The following is a 22,159-nucleotide window of genomic DNA, read 5'->3' as shown; positions in this document are numbered from 1 at the left end:
AAACTAACTGGGCGTGCTGTCTTTGTTTAGCAGAGACTAGTAGATCAAAATGATCTTTTAAAGAGCATACAAACTTCCACCAGTAGGATGTTAGTCCTTGGAGCCCCCTGGCATGTGTATAGCACAGGAGTTCAGCATGGGCCCTGTCTTTGGAGGAAGATGCGCACAGTTTCTGGGTAGGAGTTTTGGTCTGTGCAGAGCTGTGTGTTGGTTCTGCCAGACAGCTTCAACCTCCTGTGAGTACATCTGCCTTAGAGAAAGATCAATGGTAACATTTAGAGGCAGATGCACATTTGCCCCCGTCACTCTGAGGCAAGAGCTTCCCTTTGGCCAAGCAAGTTGAATTTCAATTTTAGCACAAAAAATGTTTTCACTGCAGCTTAGTGACCTGTGTCATGGGAGGAGTGATGTTACCTGCTCATATCTTTACACTGTATCTTCAGCATGAACATAGTAAGTTCTGTTTCTGTTTTGGGGGGTTTTGTGTGTGTGTGTTGTGGGGGTATTTTGTTAGTTTGTTTGGGGGGAGGGGGGGTTTATGTTCAATTGTTTGGTTCTTTTGTTTTTCTTCTGATGCAGTCCTGAGCTTTTCTCTGTTAAAAAAAAATAAAGGAAGGGTGCTAGGGAGGAAGACTATTGACTTGTTACTATAAGGCAAGCAAAATATACCCCTGTTTTCATTAAAAGAGAATCAGAAATCTAATGATGTAAACTTTTCATGTGTTAAAGGCAGAAGTACAATGAAGTAATATATTCCCTTTTAAATTTGCCAGCAGAGGGAGTACTGCAAAGCAATTAATGCAGGTTGTTTCAGATAGCAGGGAGGTTGGTTGAGTCTGAAATTTAGTTGTTTATGTTCCAAATTCTATCTGACATGTTGTTGTGTTGGCCAAAAAGTTATCTTTTTATTTTTCAGAACAGTAACAATATTAATTATTGATACAGTTTAAAATTTACATCTAAAAAATGAACCTACATAGTTAGTATAGGATTTCTTTTGGTAGAAATAAGGTGTCAGTTTTTAATGTACTTGTGAGAATGAATCTACAGATCTTTTCACAACAGTTGTGTCTGATACTGCTGCACTGATAAAAATGTATTTCTGATGCAAACTGCAGTTCGTAAAACTTAATGGAAGAAATAAACCACAAATACAAGATACAAGGAACCATGAACTTTTCAGATTTTTGCAGTCCTGTTGTACAAATGACGTATCTTGCATACTTATCTTCTACTGAACACAATAAATCTTCATGCCTCTGCGTCTGCCAGGCAGTCCTTATCTGGCTGGAACTAAAGCCATGCTGAGGAATTTGTTGGTGAGACGCTTGACCTGCAGCACAGAAAGAGGCTGGAATGCAGCTGGTATTTATCGAATGGAATATGTATTTCTATGTGCAGGCACCTCATCGCAACCTCTAGATGGCACCCAGATTACACATTGCTACTGGAAACTGCTGCGCCTTGGCCAACATGTTTGATCTTGGCCAACGCTTGTGCTGACCTGTGTGTGGTAGCAGGAGTGTTAACGTCAAAGGAGGGAGATAAGGTTTTTGGCTTTGGGCTAGAGAAGCTATGTGGAGTGCGGCAGGCCCCTTGCTTGTGCTGTTTTTCTGCTGATGCCGTCGTGTACTTAGGAAGTGTCATGAGACAGCATCATGATGGAGCCCCAGGTTTACCTCAGGGGCCAGGTTATGGGGCTGTTGTGTCAAAGCGCTTGCTAAACAGAAACAGAGCACAGTCACTCAAGCTGGCAGGAGAGGAAAACGCACTGAGTTTTTGGCAGTTATGATGCTGTTATGATGTTTCGATATTTCACTGATTCTGTGCGTTGTTTTGCCGTTGATTCCACCCCCTCTCCCTCTTGCCTCATCTGGCACTACAACCTCGAGTGATGGTGGCTGCCAGAGCCTTTATGCAATTGCTCACGTAGTCCTGCTGATTTTGGAATTGCTTAACCATTTGGAGCCTTTCCAGTGAAGGCACTAAATACAACTAGAGCAAGACAGTTATGCAGAGGGTGTCTGCATGTTGTTTCCTCATTTTGCTGGTTGTTAGTGTAGTGCAAGTTCTCATAAATAACAGAAATGGCTTTGAGATCTTTTTTCAGCAAAAAGTAGTGGCAGTGTTTGGGAACAATATAAAGCTCATCCATCTGTTGTTGAAAAGGGAGATAAGGTATTTTAGTGACTTTATATATGAATGGTTTTGCATATAAAAAGGTTACAGCTTAAGAATGGAATGCCTTGCAAATAGTGCTATTGCCGTGTATAGATGATTAACAGAACAACTGTGTCACCAAACTGTGAAGTGACTTAGTGCCGAAGTTACTTTTGCATGCCTGTACATACCTGCACTGACTGAAGCAAGAACTTCCTGGGGAAGTTCTGCTTTTCTTATCCATCTGTGAATGTTGTTTCTTCCTGTGCAGTTGAGATGCAAACATTTGTGTCCTGCATCAAAACTTGAGTATGTTTTGCAAGTAAAATGTCATCATTCAGTGGTTAAAGAGCACTTCTCTCACTGCCTGCAGAGGGTTTCATTTCTAGTGTCTTTCAGAGTGCCTGTTGAACTGCCATTTGTGCACAGAGCAGAATCAGTCTGAAGGTTCAGAACCGCTGCTGACAACAGCATCGCTCTTCAGGAACTGAAGCTTCTGTGTCCTCTCCATCCCAGGGCACATCTGGTAGAACAGGCCCCTCCAGGCTAATCCTGATACCCGCTCTTCCCCTTAACAGCACTGGGGGCACTTTTTCAGTCCTGGGCCCGGTCCAGGACCACTGGTTAACATTAATTGGTGCCCTTCAGACCTAGAATTTGTTTCCTCATTTCCCATGAGGTATGGAGGCATTCGTGGGGCCTCTGCTTCTGCTTTAATTGTGTAATTTTGTATAATACCCATTAAAAACAAATCATGAATTTGGGAGGGGTCACAGTACAAATATGCTGACATAGCTATGTTTGGAATGATAGATATACTGTATGGGATCTCTGCCCTAATTTTTATGTAATTTAATTCATAATTATCCTTGGGGGCTGTTGGGCATCTTCATTACTTTGTTCTTACTTGCCTGAAGAGCTTGTATCATAGTTTATTGCCATCTGTAAATTTGTGTTCAGAACACTGTTGAAGAGGCAGAGCTGTCAGTGCTGAGCAACTGCTGCTGTACCCGCTGCTGTGGGAGCCAACTGCTCCCAGTTTGTGCTGCTCCATCATTATGTGAAACGCCAGTCTGTGCTGCATTAATGCTGGTCATTTCTGGCCTGGTGATAGTGGGATTTGACATTATTAAAAGACTTCAATTACATGTATCACTGATTGCACACAGTAAAGGACACAATGCTCTGCTGGTTACATGGCTCATTTTGCCACTATCATGCAATTTGGTCAGGTTTAATGGTGTGAAAGAGATTTTTGGACTTGGTTTGAAGGACTGAATCCTCCCCCTCCCTCCTCCATGTAATTTGTATTTTCCTTCTTCTGTCAAGAAATTCTTATTGAGACTCCCTTTTGGAAATAACCCTAGTGCCTTCCTCTTTCTGCTTTACCCTCTGTGTTTTGGAGTCTAGAATCAGAAACTCTGTGACGTATCCTTTGATGTGATTTGGAATTTGGCTTCCCATATGAGGGCTCACACTTCCTCTGTGACAAAGCACCCTGGTGGAGGTGACATGCAACTCAGGCCGGGGGACCTTGTGTTCTAGTTTGACAGCTGTCATTCACTTGTGGGTTACTTTGTTTATTTTTTAGAAATGTCTTGCATTGTTCAGTATCTCAGGTTTCAGATTTTGAAATGTGCTGGTCATTCTGGAATGACTGTTATCAAAACCTGGTTAAAGAGGTGTTCAGCATTAGAGTTAAAGTCTGCCATTTATATTTGTATAGCTTCTCATTCAATATATATTAATGGACTGAGGCTGGAATCAGCTAAATATCTTTGTTGAGTACCTTTGCAGAACTTCTGACAATAGCTGTACCTGAAGCTGACAGATGGCAAGCACTATTTTTACATCATGAAAGCTTTCTGTGATTTCATTTTCTGCTTTAAACTTGAGAAATAGCCAGATGGCTAAAGAAAAGAAGACTAAGACTCTCCCAGGGTGGCTACCTGGGACAACGACATTTCCTAATATTGACAGTATGGTTTTGACCTTTTTGCTCAGCCACTGATTTGGATGTGCTCTGATAACTGATATATGTAGTGCTCCTGGTATAAGACTTCTGTCACCTTTAGTTCAGGCTTTTGTAAGGGTGGTATCCAGATATTCAAGTACAAAACTGTTCTGCATGTATTTATGTCACATTTCTGTAATTCAGACAGTAACAATTACTTCTCAGGTTTATCACATACACCTCCTCCTCAGATTTGGAGACGGATTCATTGGAGTTTTTAGATCTACTATCAAGGGAAAATTCCCATGTGATTTATTTTAATGTGAAATGTGTCTTGGTACTTGCCCATGAAAGATATGGGCAAAAGATTTGGCCTCTGCATAATTACATGTTAAAACGAAAAAAATATTAATCAATGAACATTAAGAAACTAAAAAAGAGAAATAGACTTCAGGTCCATTAATAAGTAAAATATCAAGTAGAACTTCCAAAGACATCAGTGCATATTAAATCAGTTGTGTTCTGAAGTCCCTTTTGTAATAATAATTCATGCTGCCCTGCTGCTGTGGGAAATCACAGCTAAATCATTCTTTTCTGTTTATTCACAGACCCCAGAACCAGCTGAAAACTACATCAGTGAAGGAGAGTTTGAAGATGATCTGAATTCGTCTACCCCAAGCACAATAGAGCTGGAGATACGTGGATCCAGCCAAGAAACAGATGAAGATTATTTTGAGACCCAGTCACATCAGAGTGGGTCTTTGTCAGATGTAAAAACTGAGCCTTATGAGAGTGTATCAGACACAGAATCTGTTTCCAGTGATATAACTGGGGAAACATGCTTGGATCCAAACTGCCTTTCTACTGAAAAAAAAAATCTGTGCTGTAGTCTTCCTAAAGCGAAGGCAGAAACAGCCCTTCAGGAACTTAAGTGCTCAAGGCAACCAGAATTTACCCAGCAGGTGTGGTCAGAAGTGTCCTCCAAAATAAAAGCAGCACCAAGTAAAACTGAATTTTGCATACGATCTGCGAAGTCAGAAGGTGAAGAATTGCATGATGAAGAGCTAACTTTAACTAGTGATATTTCAAACACGGAGAACCTTGTCAGTGAAGAGGGCATTATATCACAGATACATAGAAAGTTTGTAGCAGTATTGCAAAATAAAGCAGAGTTTGAGAGCAGTAAAGTGCAGTCTTGTACTAACTTCATACCCACAGAAGATGGTGTTACAAGACAGAAGGAACATGCTGCGGTATTAAGCATTGCTTGTTTCAAAGCAAACTCAGAAAGTTGTTTGATTTTTCCTGAGGTACAAAAATTTTCCTTCCAGTCAGATGCATCATCAAGTTGTAGTTTGCCTAATCTTCATTTTGAAACTGATGGACCTAACTGTAAAAGTTACACTGGGACATCTGACTATAAGTGTGAATTAGATTCTATGTCCAGTATAAAATGCGGCAAGAGAAACTCAGTTGACAGTGAGGAAACTACAGGTAAAACGATAAAACGTGAAGGTACAGAAACCATGTTGACATCAGATTCATTCTTTTACCAGAGCTGCTTCAACCCAAAATCTCAGCCACCACTCAGGAGGTCAGAGATTACAGAAGGTAAAACATGGCACAGCGTACCTGAAAATATCAGTGCTCAAAGCAGGACAGAATATGTGGGGAACTGTATTCATCTGACAGATAAATTTAGATGGTCATGTTCCAGAGTACATCTTCAAGGATTGGATTTCAAATACTCTTGGAAAAATTTAGGAAGGGTACCTGTAAGCCCTGAAAAAGCAATAAAAATAGAAGGCAAATTTGGTGTAAGAAGGTCTCTTCTTAATACTGACATAGACTCAAATGACTGTCAGCTTTCTCAGCCAGCAGGCTCTCCCCAGTGCGTTGATTATGATTTGCACTATAAATCAGAGACGTGTGGCCTTAGCCCAGAAGCAGCAGATACATGTGCTAATATCTTATCTTCTACACAGACTGATGCTTTTGTGTGTAATGTCAAACAAAAGGAGACTTCATCTGCCTTGGACTGTGAGCCAGTGATCAGAAATGCTGAAGAACTTATAAAAAGTCACCACTACAAAGCTGAAAGGGACCTGGAAGCAGACAGAGCCCCTTGTGATATTGATGTTGAATCTGGCATTGGTGACACTGAGAACTTAGTAGCTTGTCATGTAGCTTTTCCTGCTGTTGTGGAAAACAGAGATTGTGACTGTGTTGTAAACTGTGTTTCCGTTGGTAGAACACAGCAGAAATGTTTGAAGGGGAATGGCCTTGAATCTGAACTGTCAGATATGGAGGTTGTGGTAGGGAAAAGATGGGTAGATGATTCTTCTAACCTCGACTTCGGTTGGAAAGTCCTGGAAGCCACAACACAACCAGGTGGCAGCAGCACTGAGGCAGAGCACAAAGAGTCAATGCAGCGAAGTACAGGTTGCAAAACTGGTGCCTTAAGGAGTCATTCTGACCTAGTAACAAATGAACACCCTGCTCATACAGGAAAGGATGAAGACGGTGTCTTTGCTGTTGAAATGACTCCCAGATCAGATTATATAGGCCAGAGTAGGCATTTAATGACTCTTCCAGAGTTAAAGCCTGGCCTAATTATAGTATCTGTAGAGCAGAAAGGATTACAGTCCCAGACACTGAATTATAACCTTCCTACCGAAGTGGTAACTGGACCGTTGAGAAATGCGGTGAGCAAGGATTTGATGTCTCCTCATACTGTCAGCAAAGCTCATGATGAGCAAGAGAGAGTTCTGAGTGAAAGCTGTAGCTGTGAAGAACAGATTCTGGCCACCCACCTCATTCCTGGTGGTGCAGAGGCACTCCCTGGGAGGGATACAGCTGAAGAAAAAACAGAAGTTTCACAAGAGAAGAGAGAAGAAACAGATGCAGTTTCCTCTTCAGGGTTCATCTATAGTAATTCCACGTTAACAAGTGCAAAAGTGGAATTTGGGAGTGTTACTGTACCACTGGACAATAATACACTTATTGCAGAAAGTCAGGCAGATCAATGTGAAGAAGCAGTCTTTAAATCACATAGCAGAAGTGGTGTTATGATCTCTGAGAAGGAGCCTTGCAGAACAAAGACTGGATTTGAATTAGAGAGAGAACAGCTCAGAAGGTCATGGGCTGAAATAAGAGATGACCAGGTGTCTAAGGAAGAGGAATTCAAAGTTCATCAAGGCGGAGAGGAAGGCTTAGATATAAGTAGTGCAGTAACACTGGAAAGATGCAATGTAAGTGATTTGTGTCAGGGAGATGGGGCTGATGCTGACCATCAAGGGCCCATCATCATCTCTGAACAAGCAGCAAGCAGGCAAGGAACTGAAGGCTGTAATGATTCAATGGAACAAATGGGTATTTGTGAAGAACCTTCTCCTGGTGAAGGAAAGGAGGGCTCTCCTGCAGACACAGCAAGCCCCAGCGAAGACAGTACACAGAATCCAGACGTGTCTGATCACTTGAACTGTTCTGTGAAAAGGGAGACCCATGATGCTTGCATGCTGGGCCTGGATAATATAAGTACCTGCAGCACTAACAGCGAGGAAATGGATGAGAACTCGTTCCACGTCCTAGGAGGTAACAACAGTCTCTATAAAGCTGTGCAAAAGCCAACAAAGAATGGGAATAATGGGAAAGCTTCCAGGTTTTTAGTATTCTCAAAAATGACATCTTTCAGGAAAACTAAGCCTGCCATAACAGAAAATCAGGGAAGTAGCAGCTTCTTTGGCACCAAGACAAAGATGGAAGAACTGGGTGCTGGGAAAGAGGATGAAGACACTGAAAGTTTACAGTCTTTCAAAAGTTGTTCATCTGGTTCAGCCTTCCACAGGAAGGAAAGCTACACCTCTGAGTACTCTGACGACGATGATTTATTCTATGAGAGACCTGCAGGATTGTTCAACAGAATGAGCCTGAGGAAGGCTTCTGGCTCTGGTCGGATCCTGATGGAAGATGTAGATACAAATTCAACTTCTCCCACACTGGCTGCGGTCAAATATGCTGAACAACAGATTTCTAGTTCATCTGAAAACAATGACAGTGAACCTGTGGAATACTCTGGGGTTAGAAAATCGTTCCCTGAAAATGAATACAAAAGAAACAAAACCCCTGATGGTAAGAAGTTCAAGACAAGGTTGGCCTTGGCACACAAATCCCTGTCAAGCTTATTTGAATCAAAATCTCCAGAAAAGGAAAATACTGAGCAAAGCTCAAGAGTATCACTGAAAAATGAAAAGGAAAAAGCTCGATTTCGCCAGAGCGCCTGGAAAGCTTTTCTAAAAAGCAAGGAGGCAGATGGACTGAGAAGGCCTGTCTTAGGAAGTTTATCACCAACACAAGAGAGTGCAACTAGAGGCCATGTAATGAGAACAACCTCAGTAGAGCGACAGGATAGTTCCAACGGGCACACATTTTTTAAAACAGAAACAGGTAGTGTCTCCTCAGCAGACATCAACTATTTGGACACCTCTGTGGAACCTGTTGATGTCTCCTCACCTGCAGGTGTGTGGAGAAAACGAATACAGTCCCATGACCTGGGCATCAGATACTCACAGAGTTCAGACTGTGATGAACAACAGGAGGCTCTGAGCAACTGTTTAAATACTTCTCTAGAGGAATACTGGATGAAATCTCCATTTAGCCCCACAGACTTGCAGTCGCCATTTAGCCAGTCAAGTCCGTCGTGTCCCCAGCTCTCAAATTCTGATGGTAAAGACATGCCTTGTAGACCCATGAGTCCTAAACCACAGAGTCCACGATCCACGTCTCAACCCAAGAGCTTCCGTTATCCTGGAAGAATATGTGCCACTTCAATGATCTCTCTTGGGAACAGCTCTGCAGTTGAAAGCAGTTTGGAAGCTCCTGAGAGACCAAAAACACTGAAACCCAGAGGTAGTCTCTTACTTTCTGTACACTCGTTGGACAACGAATACCAGAGGGATGACAGTGGCATAAGCAGTCAGTCCCAGATCAGCTTAACCACAGCTGCTTCCATTAGTGACATGCTCCGAGATGAGGTGAGTTGTTGTCCGGGAATGATGAGATGGTGGTTTGCTTTGCAGAGTCTTTTGTTTTAATGTGGTTTTGGAATTCCAGTGAAACTCTTTAATGGCTTAGTGAACACATTGGTTAGATGAGTGCATAAATATTGCTCTTTGTCTAAGTAGCACAATAACTTTCTGTTTCTGTTCAGGACTATATGAATTGATACACTCTTTAAGGGAGGATTTACCACAAAAATACAAAGGAATGGAGTCATTACAACAGGGCTAATGCATAATATGTTTTAGACAGATTAAACAGACATCATCCTGTGTTCAACTCCAGTTTTTAGCTGGGTCTTACCCTGCTGAAGATAAGGCAGAATGGAGCTTTGTAACTGGTGTATAGTACACAAGTTTCTCGAAGTGAAAGGCAACATAGAAATCAATTCCCATTGCTAGCAGTCACTTTTTAAGAAGTAAAGTCCTTTTCTTTAGACAATGAATAACTGTCTCTTAAAGTGCCATGAGTCTTTTGCAGTTGCCATAACTACCCTTTGATTGCCAGCAGGATTCATTTTCTGTCCTTTCTAGAGCAAACAAACAAAAAACCACAACACACAAACAAAAGAACACAACCAAAAAACTCCACAAAACATATACTCAGGGTCTGCTTTTGATGTTGCATTGTATTCTACTTCTGGTAACATATTAATTTCCTTGTGATAGGATGGAACTCACAGAAAAGATTGTATCTTCAACAGGAATTTCTTGGTTGGTTGAGGCCTTTAGAAGCAGAGATTTCCTCCTTCCTTTTAATCCCAGAGGGGATTTCTTGTGTTGTAAGTGGCCGGAAGCTTGGGAATCTCTTTCAGTGGCTAAGCACAAACCATCAGAGTTACTGAAACTGATCTGTTAGCTGAGATCCCACAGCCTGGCCTGATTATGCCACTGTTTCAGTATTGCTGATGATGGGTTTTGACATTAAGAAATGAGCAAAATAATGTTGTTAAGCAGATTTTCAAAATAGGCACTTGAGAGAGAATACGAGATTCTGCATACCCCAAGCAGATGTTTTTCAGAGAGTTCATGAATCTGGAGCTGCTTGGTCAGTTCTGCAGCTGAGGGCTGATTGTGTTCAACTCAAATGAGCCTTCGCACAGCTTTTGCTGCTGCTCCTGCTGCCTTTTGTCTCTCATATTTCATGTTCTACTAAAGTTTTAAGATGCCTCCCTAAATGGTCATAGCTTACCCTTTCTCATTAATTTTTTTTAATAGAAACTCCCCATTTTTTATACAGAAACAAAAAAAGATTGGTTGGAACAGACCTTAGGTGATAGTCTAAGCCTACCTCCTGTAGACAGGACCAGTGGCAATACCAGATAGACTTGGTTAGACAAAGCCATGGTTTTGTCTTGAAAACCTCCCTTTCTGGAGCTTCACCATCTCTCTGGGAAACATGTTCCTGAGAAAAATTTTTTTGCCTAATGCCCAATGAGGACTTTACAAGCTACAATTTCTGGCCATTGTCTCGTGGTATTATCTGGCGCTACCGAGCAGTACTTACATCTACCATCCATGTAACTCCAAAATTGTTGCAGACTGCTCTTATGTTGCCTTCGGTGCCCTCATCAGCTTGAAGAAACCCAGTTCCCTCAACCTCTCCTCATCGATTCCCAATGAAAGTTTTTTGGTTGATTGGTCTGTTTTTTCAGCTAATACTGTCTGGAATCTAAAGAAGTGTGTAGGTGGCAGTTTGAAAAGTGAGGGCTGTAGTACTGGAACTGCTGAATATTAGGTTTTCATGGGCATCAGCTTAACTTATGAACTTAATACTGGAGAGCCCACTCCAAACAAGAGGCTGCAGTGTTACACCAGCCTAGGAAGATGCAAGGTGCTTGGACTATACACACAGTCAACAGATGAAGCCTCTCAGAGGATGAATAAAATTGTTGACCTGTAAATGACAACCCAAAAGAGCATCTAGAAAAGAGTGGAGAGATGAAGCATGTGTCAAGCCTTGAATAGGCAAGACCACATCCTATAATATAGCCATTAGGAGCAAATAAATAATTACCTAAATTAATTGCTAGATTAAATAACTTGAAGAAAACCATGAAAACCTTAAATGGTATCTAGGCCATATAAAACCAGTTGCATTTTCCCAGTTCTTCTGGAGACTGCAGAGTATGATATCTGAAATTGGATAAATGCAGCTGGAGCCTGGAAGTTAATGCAAATGCCTCAGTTTTCAGGACACGACATCTCGTCTATTAAAGTAGATCGGGGTTTTATTTCCATTTTCATGACATTGTGGAATGAAGTAGAACTGCATCATGGGTTTTGTAAGTGAAGTTGTTTTTTCAAGAATCTCTGAAAATACAGCAGAGATGTTGGGCAAAGTATATTTGCACTGTTAAGTCTTTCCAACATAATTAGTATCTAAACGCTAAGGACAGTCTTATGTCTGTTGCTGAGTAAAAAGGTCATAAAATTAAGTGTAACAGTGGGTTTGAAGTAAAGTCTTTTTCTGTTCCACATCGTTAAAGACACTATTGCAAAACAAATGCATAATTGTGAAGTTGCTTGAGCTCACTTCTCATTGTCCCCTCCACTAGAGGGCTATGTATATATTCCCCAAGCCCCAGACAGGTACTTTTTATTCAGCTTTTTCTGTGCTATAGTGTTGTACCAAGGTGCAATGGATCAGCTTGTCCCTGATGCCTCTGACTGCCACACTGGTAAGTGACCCTGCTACGCGAGATGGAGCACAGAGCAGCCCCTCTCTCGTTACCTGCGATGGTTAACGTTCTCCAAGTTATATCCAGGACAAATATTTTATGCTGAAACCAGCAAGACAGAGCAATTACCAGTTTGCCAATGTGGCAGGGCCTTCAGGAAATATTTAATTAGTCTGTTTGTGGCCTGATTTTACTTACATAATTGTGTTACCCAGCAAGCAAGAGCCAGCTGTCCTAGTATGTCCCATGTCTGTGCAAGTTCTCATCCTTCCTCCTCTCCCATATGATGGGGCTAGGAACCGAATACCAGGAGGACATGCTTTCCTTTTTGTGTAGCATCTAGTAGATAAGAAGTGTTTCTAGACGGCGGCATCTCTTGTCAGCAGCAAAGAATAATTGATCTGGGAGTGTTGGTTAGTTGAGAGTAGATAGAAATGCCTGCAGTAGTTTAAAGGTTGTTGTATTTGGGTTCTTCAAATGAATAGTGAGAAACTGGAGAGATCCTATTGTCGGGACACAACATTTTCTTGGAATGAAGAGAGACTCCTGAGATGATTCATTCCTCAATATTGTTGTCTCTCACCTTAAATATTATTGATTCTAACACTGCTGCTACCTGGAGTGGTAGTTAGATGCCTTAGGATGTGCTTAATTTTTAGTTGTTCCTGTATAAAAGCTGTAATTTTGTGCAACCACTCGTTAAAAGCAAATGAGAGTGAAGTGCAAAGCTGTGTAATTCCTCACTTTCGGCCTAACATCAAGGAAATAAAATGGATAGCACAAAGAGCACATCAGGAAGCACAAAGCTTAATATATCAGACCTGCAGGCAACTAGGAAGCCTTTTCACATTGTGTAACTGAAGTACAGTTGAAAAGCACAGACAGACAAGACTGGTCATTATTCTATTTTCAGAGACACTGTCTGTCTTTGTAAATAATATTATACAGACAGAGTGACCTAAATCCCAGTAGTAATGTTATTGTAATAAGCCATCTAGAATGAGGGTGAAAAGGGCATTGTCCTGTGCAGAGGGAGTGTCTGTTACACTTTAAAAGGACAGCAGAGCTGCTGCTTTGGGCTGGAGTATCCCTAAGCCTATGGAGTAGGCTGAGTAGGCAGGCTGGTTTCGGCCAGACAGTGCTCTTGGGAAAGTGTTTTCTTCTGAATGCTTCTGGGGCCAGATAGCTGAGCTTTACCATCTTCTGTTCAACCTGACCTGAAGCAAACAAAATTTCCAGCCACAAACCCTGTGTTTTCACCTGCTGTTTGTGAAACAGGAGTCTAAACAGCAATGTCAAACACCACCTGAAAAGAGGCCAAATGAGAAGTGGCTTCCTCATCGCAAACGAAGGCTCCCCGAGGTTCCACCATCCCCACACCCTATCTCCACCCTTGAGAGCAAAGCCTGGAGGCTCACCTTCCTTGCTCCAGATGAAAAATCCAAGGAGATTCCAGAGAGGAGAAGGAAGAGACCTAAACCCCTTTATAAGTGCTTCAGCTTCGATGATGTTTGGATGGAGAGGAACCAAAAAAGGAAGCTAGAGAAGGAGACACAGCCAGAGAGAGGGATTCAATTGCAACACCTCCCAGAGGATCAGATAAAAGTAAGGAACTGTGCACCGTCCTCCTCGTTCTCTGGCACTGTCTTCCTCTTGGCTCCAGCTGCTTCTTTCTACTGTCGTCATATCCCTGTCCTTACACTTTGTCTGGTACCAGTTCTGTCTGCTTTTCTTTGGACCTGGTAGTCTGTGGAGACTGATTAAACACTAAACTGGTCCAGAAGTGATGATCTCTAAAGACGGTGAGTTTTTCAGTTGCAGTAAGTGAGCAGTTCATGCCCTGTGCCATGTTGGACAATAGGATGTGAGAGCGTTAGATTGGTCTGCAAGCTGAAAGATTAGGAAGGCAGGGACAAATCAAAGTTCCCTTTAATCAATGTAAATTAAACTGATGAAATCTCATTCTGTGCCCCATGGCATTGCTGTATAACTTTAAAAAGGGACTTCTAATACACATTTCTGTTCTATCTGAGGCAAACTTCACACTTCCAACTGAGGCAAATTCTTGCTGTGAAATGCTGGAGAGAACATTGCCATGGGAGTTTTAGCTATGAGTATTCCCTCCACTCGGGGAGACACTTGGGTCAGCATTATGATTGTTTGTGGCAAACTTTGTGGCTGTTGTGACTCACACCACTGGCATCTGTTATTCTTGGATCCAGAGATAAGGTCTGTTCCCTTCAGGGAGCACCACAAATTTGTATCTAAGGGCCAGATTTAGCCTTCAAACATAAAAAAGAACTTCTGAGGAAAAAGGACGTGAGATAGAGAGACACTCCATGGCAGCATCTCATGATAATATGGAGGAAGCTTCTGAGTAAACTTGAAATCAAGTAGCAGATATTCCAATAAAAGCTTTCCTCAGGGTTTTCTGTTTTGGTACGTTATCTTTGTTTGCTTCCCTTTCTCTCTGTTGTCCTGGTTGCCTGTTTCTGGTTGCTTTTGCATCAAAATGACAATGTTTGAGGGGAGCTGAGGGCTCAGTCCTATCACCACTTCAACATGCGCTTGAGTTTATGCAGATGAATAGTTCTGTGCATGGTGAAGGGGGGAACATTCACGTGACACAGCTCAGCTTGTCCACCGTGGCTTGCTGAGAGTAAACTGCTGCCTCCTACCTGTCTGCCTGAGAGAGCCTCCTATACAAACTGACGGACACCTGGGAGAGAGCCTGGCCAATTCCAGAAACAGCGTTTCTGAAAAGCTGCCCTCTCTTCTCACTCCCTCAAGAAAAGGGGCTAAAAATCTGTGCTATTTTGTAGGCCTCTTCTAAACAAAACATTGCCAGTTGATGCTTGGATGAGTGCTGGGTATGATTTTGTGATGTATTGCTGACTGTCAGCTGAGTGAGAATGCTTCCTTGGCTCAACCTCACTGCTACCTGTGTGTTGAAGGCAATGAGTAATTAGTTGTGTTACTTTTCCATCTCGTTAAGAGTTCTGAGTGTGTGTTGCTGCAAAGGCATGAAACAAGCTAGGGAAAATGAATCTCTGTCTTACATAAGCTCAGTGAGAAACAGAAGCCAGTAAAACATACTAGAAATAGTTCTTAGAATTCTGTGTCAAGCATGGCTGCTGCAGGGTGTTTTAGCCAGCACTGGGACCATTAGTGCTCCAAAGAGGAGCGACCAGTTACCTCCATCACTTCCCCTAGCGCCATCAGACTACACAGCTTGAGTGCTGGTCTGTTTTGCTGATTGACCACACATCTTGATGCTGCTAGAAAACAGCTTCTCCTTTAAGCATTTCCACCCTTTCTTTTCTGGTGCAAACTTAGCCCTAAATTGTGATCAGCTGTGTAATGAATCGCACCTGCCCTTGGGCCCATTGAAGTCCTCTCACTTAACATCAGGAGGCCTTAGTTTTCTGGTTCATTTTTCTTTGGGTAGCAGAGGTGAGTAGAAGATACTTAGTAGCTCATAGGTAGATTTGTTTTTTACTGTTTCGGTTGGCTTAAGTGCGTTGTGTAGGTTATGGCGCTTTTTGTGGGCAGGATAAGAGGGCGCAATACTGAGTTTTATTGAGAGAACTACTGGGATTGAAGGGGTGTTTCCCGTGTGCCCATATAACTACATTTCTTGGCCTATATTTTTTTATAATAGTAGTCACATAGTTTCTTTTTTTCCTATTGCATTTTATTCTGTCTTTGTAATGCTCTATTCCTGTATTAATGCTGGCTCATTTATATACCCAAATGTGGTGGAAGTGCTGTCACAATCTGCAGTGTTTGAAGGCAGTTTTAGAAGGATGCTAAATCCTTTTTTTATAAGGAGAAATAAATTATCACAATAGAAGCTTTGTAAGATGATCATTGTCTGTTGTGATGTTGTGACTGGAACAAGGGAACTGTATGGGGCTTTAGAGATCTGAAATTACAATTCTGATGTTTTGTGACACACGTCTGCCTTAGGGTGTGTGGCTTCAGTTATAACAAGTTGTATTGTGTTAATTCAAGATCAGGTCAGCATACAAGGTGATATAATGTTACAGTATTGTGAAACCAACTTAACACGTCACACCAGGGAGGAATAGAAAACCAATTCCTGATTTTTCAAGTGCTGATTTCTGGTGCTGCTGTTACCATTCAGATCAACATACACAAATGAATTTGGTGGCAATAATTCTGAAGGCTGGGATTCAGAGGGAGATGGGAAGTCAAGAAACTACCTTTAAATTAAAAAAAATAACCACTTGAAATACTAGTTCTAAGCAATTCTATATACTGCTCTTTGTTTTGCTTAGGTCCAGTAAACCGCTCATCTACTTTAAATGGGAACAGCCTGTGTAAATCCCTAGAGTCAATCTCAAAGCTTGACCCAGCTGTCCCTTATAATGAAATGCTACCAGTAACAAGCTGAGCAGCTTCTGATCTTGTACCTTAAAGTGTTAACATTTAACTGGTCCTGGCAAGCCTTTGAAGGAAGCACCCCCTGAAGTGGAAGAAGAGAAACTCACAGGGCTGTGGATGAATCTGTTTTCTTTTGCTTGGCCATAGACTTTACATGGTGATGGGTTTCATGGTATAGCCTGGGGTCCTCTTACTTATTTCTAATGTGATATAAATTCCCTAGCTGGAGCAGACACAATGCCCCAGAACACTGATATGTGTAATGGCAGTGGGCTCTGTTTTGGGAATTATTTTTGCAAAAATTGTTTTAGTGATGTCTATGAACCACCTATCTACTCAAGTCTTGCTCTTTTCTATTTTGACAAAAAGTTTAAACCTGACTGTTAAACTTTATGCCTCTCCAATGCACAGCAACAGAAACACAGACACAGCTTCTATGGGCATTTGTTAGAGCACAGTTTCTGTACTGCCAAATTAGAGAGATTCCTAAACGGCCCATCAGAGGACTATACCCAGAGGGGGTATGGTGTAGAAAAAGCTCTCTCTTTTATTTTGAAACAGAAATGAGAAGCGGTGAAAAATAGATCTTTAGCTTATTGTCCTGAATGTGACTCCTGGAAATCTGTTTTTTACCCCGTCTCTAATAGGAGAAAATTAAGTTTTGCTGTGAGCTACCATGGTTATGAGCACTGTGGGCACCTCAGATACGCTTCAAGAGTGTAATGAACACACTTTGGAGAGGGGATTGAATGAGATAATTTTCCCCCTGTTTACCTGACAAGGCACAAACACCCAACAGGGGTAAATGCCTCTCTCAGGACTGAACTGCTGTGTGTAAGATCATAGTGATAACCCCTTGAACCTCTATCAGAAAATGGAGAAGAGAGGGTCTTTACTGTGCCCTGATTGCTCATTTCGCCTCCCTCCCCTGTAGGTTGGGGAAAACCCTGCCCACATATTACTAACATCTCTGAAAATGTTTCTTCTCCTAACTTTGGGTTATGCAGGCCTGGCTCCCCTGCTAGAGAAATCAAGTGGTGCCTGTACCTGAAATTTGCTGTGATGTCCTGGAGATTAGCAGGAATGAAGCCTGCAGTTTTTATGGTAACAGTCCTAAGGCAGTATTCTGCTTCCTAGTCTCATGCAGGACACTAATGCTTTCCATCACCTTTCATGTAAATAACCTAGACTTTACCCTTGGCATTTTCAGAGCTGTAGCTCAGCGAGTTGCCTGTTCTGCTTGATTTCATTGTCACTGGAAGAGCATGTGCTCCCACTGGGGCTTTGTTGTGACTTTCCTAGACAGACACTGCTCAGGTTAATTTGAACAGGGTTCATGCTGTCCCTCGGGAGGTGGTGCTTTGTGCCAAACTGTTGGCTGTGTTCTCTTTGTTTAAGGAAAGTTAGTCCAGGAAGAATAAAGCAAGCCAGGTGCAGAGCAACAGCATGTGGCTATTCAGGGGGCTTAGTTTGCTGTTTTGTTTTGGAAGGATGTTTTGACTAATTGCTGTCTGCTAAGGAAGAAGCTTCAACATCAAGGCTAGCAGCAGCATTTGTGCTCATGGGACATAGCGCGGGCTGATAGGGCGAAGAAAAAATCCTAAATAAACTACTGCACCTTGATGGCCTAAATTCTTGGTTCAGTGAAGGATGGGTATGTTGTAACTGGGTGTCACAGCAGCAAAAGGAAGGGGCCAGTAGTGAAATAGAGGTGAAAAATGGCTGTGCCCATGGGACCAGTGCTCACTGACCAGCTGATCTGCCAGTTGCCCACAGTCACTGATAATTTCTGGGGTTGTTGATTGACAGCTGGCTGAATGTGAGCCAGCAGCATGCCCAGGTGGCCAAAAAGGCCGACAGGATCCTGGCTTGTACCAGGGAATAGTGTGGCCAGCAGGACTTGGGAAGTGATTGTGCCACTGTACTCGATGCTGGTGAGGCCATACCTTGAATAATGTGTCCAGTTGTGGGCCCCTCATTGTAAGGAGGACATACTAGAGGAAATACTAGAGAAAGTGCAGAGGAGGTGACAAAGCTGGTGAGGGGCCTGGAGCACAAGTGTGATGGAGGAGCAGCTGAGGGAACTGGGGCTGGAGAAAAGGGGGCTGAGGGGAGACCTTCCCACTCTCTGTAACAACCTGAAAGGAGGCTGTAGCATGGAGGGTGTTGGTTTCTTCTCCCAAGTAGCAGATGATAGGACAAGAGGAAATGGCCTCAAGTTGCGCCAGGGGAGGTTTGGATTGGATATTAGGAAAAAATTCTTCCTGGAAAGGGTTGTTGGGCACTGGAACAGGCTGTGCAGGGCAGTGGTGGAGTCACCACCCCTGGAGGGGTTTAAAAGGCATTTAGACAAGGTTCTTAAGGGCATGGTTTAGTGCTAGACTTAGGTTATGGTTGGACTCAAATATCCTGAGGGCCTCTTCCAACCAAAATGATTCGATTCTATGTGTGCCAGCGATAGGAGATACAGGATAGAGAAAAGAGAGAGAAGGAGAAAGGAATTAAAACATGTTTGCATTATGCCTTAAGCACTACAAATTTCAGTGACTTTGACAATGATGTGCATTTCTCATTGTTAGATGATCTATATTCTTGTAGTATCTTACCCAGTATCTTGTGATTCCCTCATGACGTGGTGGGTAAATATTGGTCCTGTTTCCATATAGAAAACAGACATTATTTCTGTTTCAGGGTGGATGAGAGGAGACAGAGAACATTAAAGGTTCCTTAATGTGGCAAGATTGGCAGAAAATATTGGTTTTGACACAGAAACTGAGAACAACCTTGCTTACATTTTGGATTTTGTTGATAGATTTCTTTTTTCTTTTTTTTAAACTTTAAGTGAATGTCTGCATGAGAGAGTGGGTTATTCTCTGGGTGGATGGTGTATCTTTATGACAGTGGTTTGCATGATTGTGTGGCTTCTTAAATAGACAAAAGATCTTGTGTTTTTAAATTTTAAGCCTGATTTACTGAGGCATTCGAGGCAATGAGCTGTGTGTATATATTTATATGTTTTTCTTCCTTAAACTGGCAAAATTTATTAATTCAGTGAGATCTGGCAATGGTATAGAGTTTTCAAAGTTTCATAAAGTTCTGTAAAATCCATCAGACAGGTAGAGGAAGGAGCAAGAGATCCTATTTGTACCTCTAACTGAAGAGAAGAATGTTGTGGTATCTACATGGTACATGGCTGGGGACTGGTGCCAATACATCTCTGAAGGGAAAAGCTTTATTTACATGTTAAATACCAGCAGAGCAGTTTTTAGCCATACAGTTGTAGGACACTTCTGCAGCTGAGGGGATGACTTGTTGGGATGATCTGCCTCACCCTCCCATGAGAGACACTTCATAGGAAGGAGTGAAACTTTCTGTGAGTGCAGGTTTGTGTAGTAGTGTGTGAAGAATGAGTCCAGTACCTGGTTGGTCATTTCTGTTCTTAGTACCTTGCTGTTTTCTGTGCCTTCTCACTCTTTTTTAACCTCTCTAGCCATAATCATCTACGTGTGTCTACTAATGTACTATTTACTTAGACGAGCAGGCATCAGAGGTGGAAAGAGGTGCTGCGTGATGAATGCTCTATTTTGTCCTCCAGGGCATCTGAGTTTAATGTTTGTTGTCTTTGTTTTCCCTCTGTTGTTGCAGGCTGGAATAAGTCCATCCATCATGTCTGCTGTTGCCTTGGACATCCTGCCGCTGAAAATGCATCCATTTTCCCGGAGCACTCCGACGGGCTTAGACTGCGTGGGCTGGAAGCGGCGCATCTCCTCTCCTGGTCTGTATGCTAGTCTTAGTTGGGAATCAGTTATGAGAGAATTAAACTCTGGTTTATTGAGTATGGAAACTGTGATAAGCATTCTAACCTATTTATTTGGAATGCTGCATCCATGTTCGCGCAGAAATCTGCTTTAGTGTTGGTTCTTTCATGTGCTTTTCATATTCTGTTGAGTTTTCTCCCTGAGTAAATAACCAGGGTTCTGTTTAAAAGCAGCGGGCAGCTTTTTAGGGAAGAAAAGGTCACCAGTGGCAATGATAGTATACTTGATGTAGAAACACTGTTTCACAAGAACTCTGTCTCACCTAGGATGATGTCATATATATAGATCACACTCTTGATTTAGGTTTCTGTAGATGAAACAGACTCTCTGTCTTGTGTTTGCTGGAGAGCACTACGGTAGGTATGAGTTTCCTCTCAAGTTGCTAATTAGGCACTAAAGCAACTAAATGAGCCTCTAGAGGTAGAAGTTTCCTGTACTTAAAGTAAATCATCTTAAAGAACAAGTATGCTGTATTTTCATTAGGAGTGTGCATGAAGTATCATGTCTGCTTCATTTCCAATGACTGACACTTTCTCAGAATTAAAATGTAAGTTGCACAGATGATTAAACAGTGAGACGTATCTTTGCCAGGTTTTTAAATTCTCCATCCGAGAGTGCCTGCCCAAACACTGCAGATATCTCTTATCAGAGCACTTTGGGGTGGGATGAGAAAAGCAGAGTACAGAAGAGTTGTTTGGTAGTTAGGAATCTAGCTGGGAAAAGCCAGCCACCGTTGAGGGATAAGCTGCCGTTTCTGCCTCAGAAAGTCTCTTTGTACCATCAGTTAAATGCTGCTGGAATTACCTAGTTAAGGGACCATAACATTTTGCTAATTACATCGGAGTTGAATGGTCATAATATTTTGTCAAGCAAAACTGGTTTACTTTCTGATATTTTATACAACTTATGCACAGAGTCATGAGGTTTCATCTGAAAATAAGAAAACAGACTACTTATTATCATGGTGTCAAGAGCCCTGCCTCTGCTCTCTCAGCACTGAAGGCTTTGATCACTTGCTGTCACAAGCATCTGGTGTTGTCCTAACACTTAGGACCAGCTCCCTGGCTGAATTAAAAAAACTGCAGCTTTACTTCTTGGAAGTCCCAGGTGGAAACCCATCATTGTCAAGTTGTCTATGCTTCTGTGCCATTAGCTGAAATCCCTAAGTGCCATTGTCATAGGAGTAAATTCTGAGTCACAGCTGATACAAATTTTGTGATAGTTCCCAATTGGGACCTGAGGGAGTTAGAAAATATAAATGAGTTTTGGAGGGTGAATAGAGAGAGTAAATGTAGATTGACCAGCTGGTAGCGCTGTAGGTGTTTATCTGCTATCTAGAAATGGGGCATGAAACCAGAATCATCTATGATTCACACAGTATTCCTGAGGTAGCTACAAGTGAATTTCGAGCTATGACCTAAGCCCCAACCTCAAGAATTTCTGTGTAAATTTAGCAAAACAAATGAAATGCAGCAGAACCCTTTTTCTGCTACCAAAAACTATGCTAGTTCAGGGGAAATAAACCTGACGAACAGAGGAAGAGCTGTAATGCCGCTGCCACAGCCATCCCTATTAGCTGCTGCTTGTGGCCTTTGTGTGAAGCATTTTGGGGGTGTTGCATGTGTGCACATGTCCTTCCTGTAGCAAGGTGTAGCTGGGAAGAATACTGCAAATTACTGAAACAATACTCTCAAGCTGTTGGTTCAGTTTTAGAATTGGGAATGTCCTTGAGGCAGCAGTAGCGCAGCAGAGTGTTCTCCTTGACTCTAGCATAGCTTTGTTATGATACCTGTTGCTTTTGACAGAGCTGTACGTTGTTTAAAATAAATATAAAATTAAACGATGAATCAGTTTAATTTTGAGGTTCCTAACTCTAAAGCTGCAACTACTTATATTAATAATCTTATCCTGTGCTTTAGCCATAAAAAACGCTGGATATGAAAGTACTGTGCATTAGTACTGTATCATTCCATGTTGAAAATACGGATAAAATTCTCACTCCCAAAGTCTGCACTGGCCACCTTATACAGGGAATGCTGCAGTGACTGACTGTGAGAGATGGGGTATTTCAGAGCCCTTGCT

General features: G+C 42.1%; 1 protein-coding gene across 1 annotated transcript in view; it reads left to right on the top strand.

The window, feature by feature from the left end:
* LOC136105211 (uncharacterized) overlaps positions 1-22,159 on the top strand; it is a 205,749-nt gene that overhangs the window by 82,748 nt on the left and 100,842 nt on the right. The window contains 3 exon segments of the mRNA XM_065844848.2: positions 4,723-9,147; positions 13,131-13,457; positions 19,905-20,034. Of these exon segments, the coding sequence (XP_065700920.2) occupies positions 4,723-9,147; positions 13,131-13,457; positions 19,905-20,034 (4,882 nt within the window).

This window comes from Patagioenas fasciata, chromosome 9 (genome assembly GCF_037038585.1).
Source record: "Patagioenas fasciata isolate bPatFas1 chromosome 9, bPatFas1.hap1, whole genome shotgun sequence".
Taxonomy (NCBI): domain Eukaryota; kingdom Metazoa; phylum Chordata; class Aves; order Columbiformes; family Columbidae; genus Patagioenas; species Patagioenas fasciata.
The sequence above is the reverse complement of the archived record's forward strand: the minus strand, read 5'-3'. Positions and strand labels throughout refer to the sequence as shown.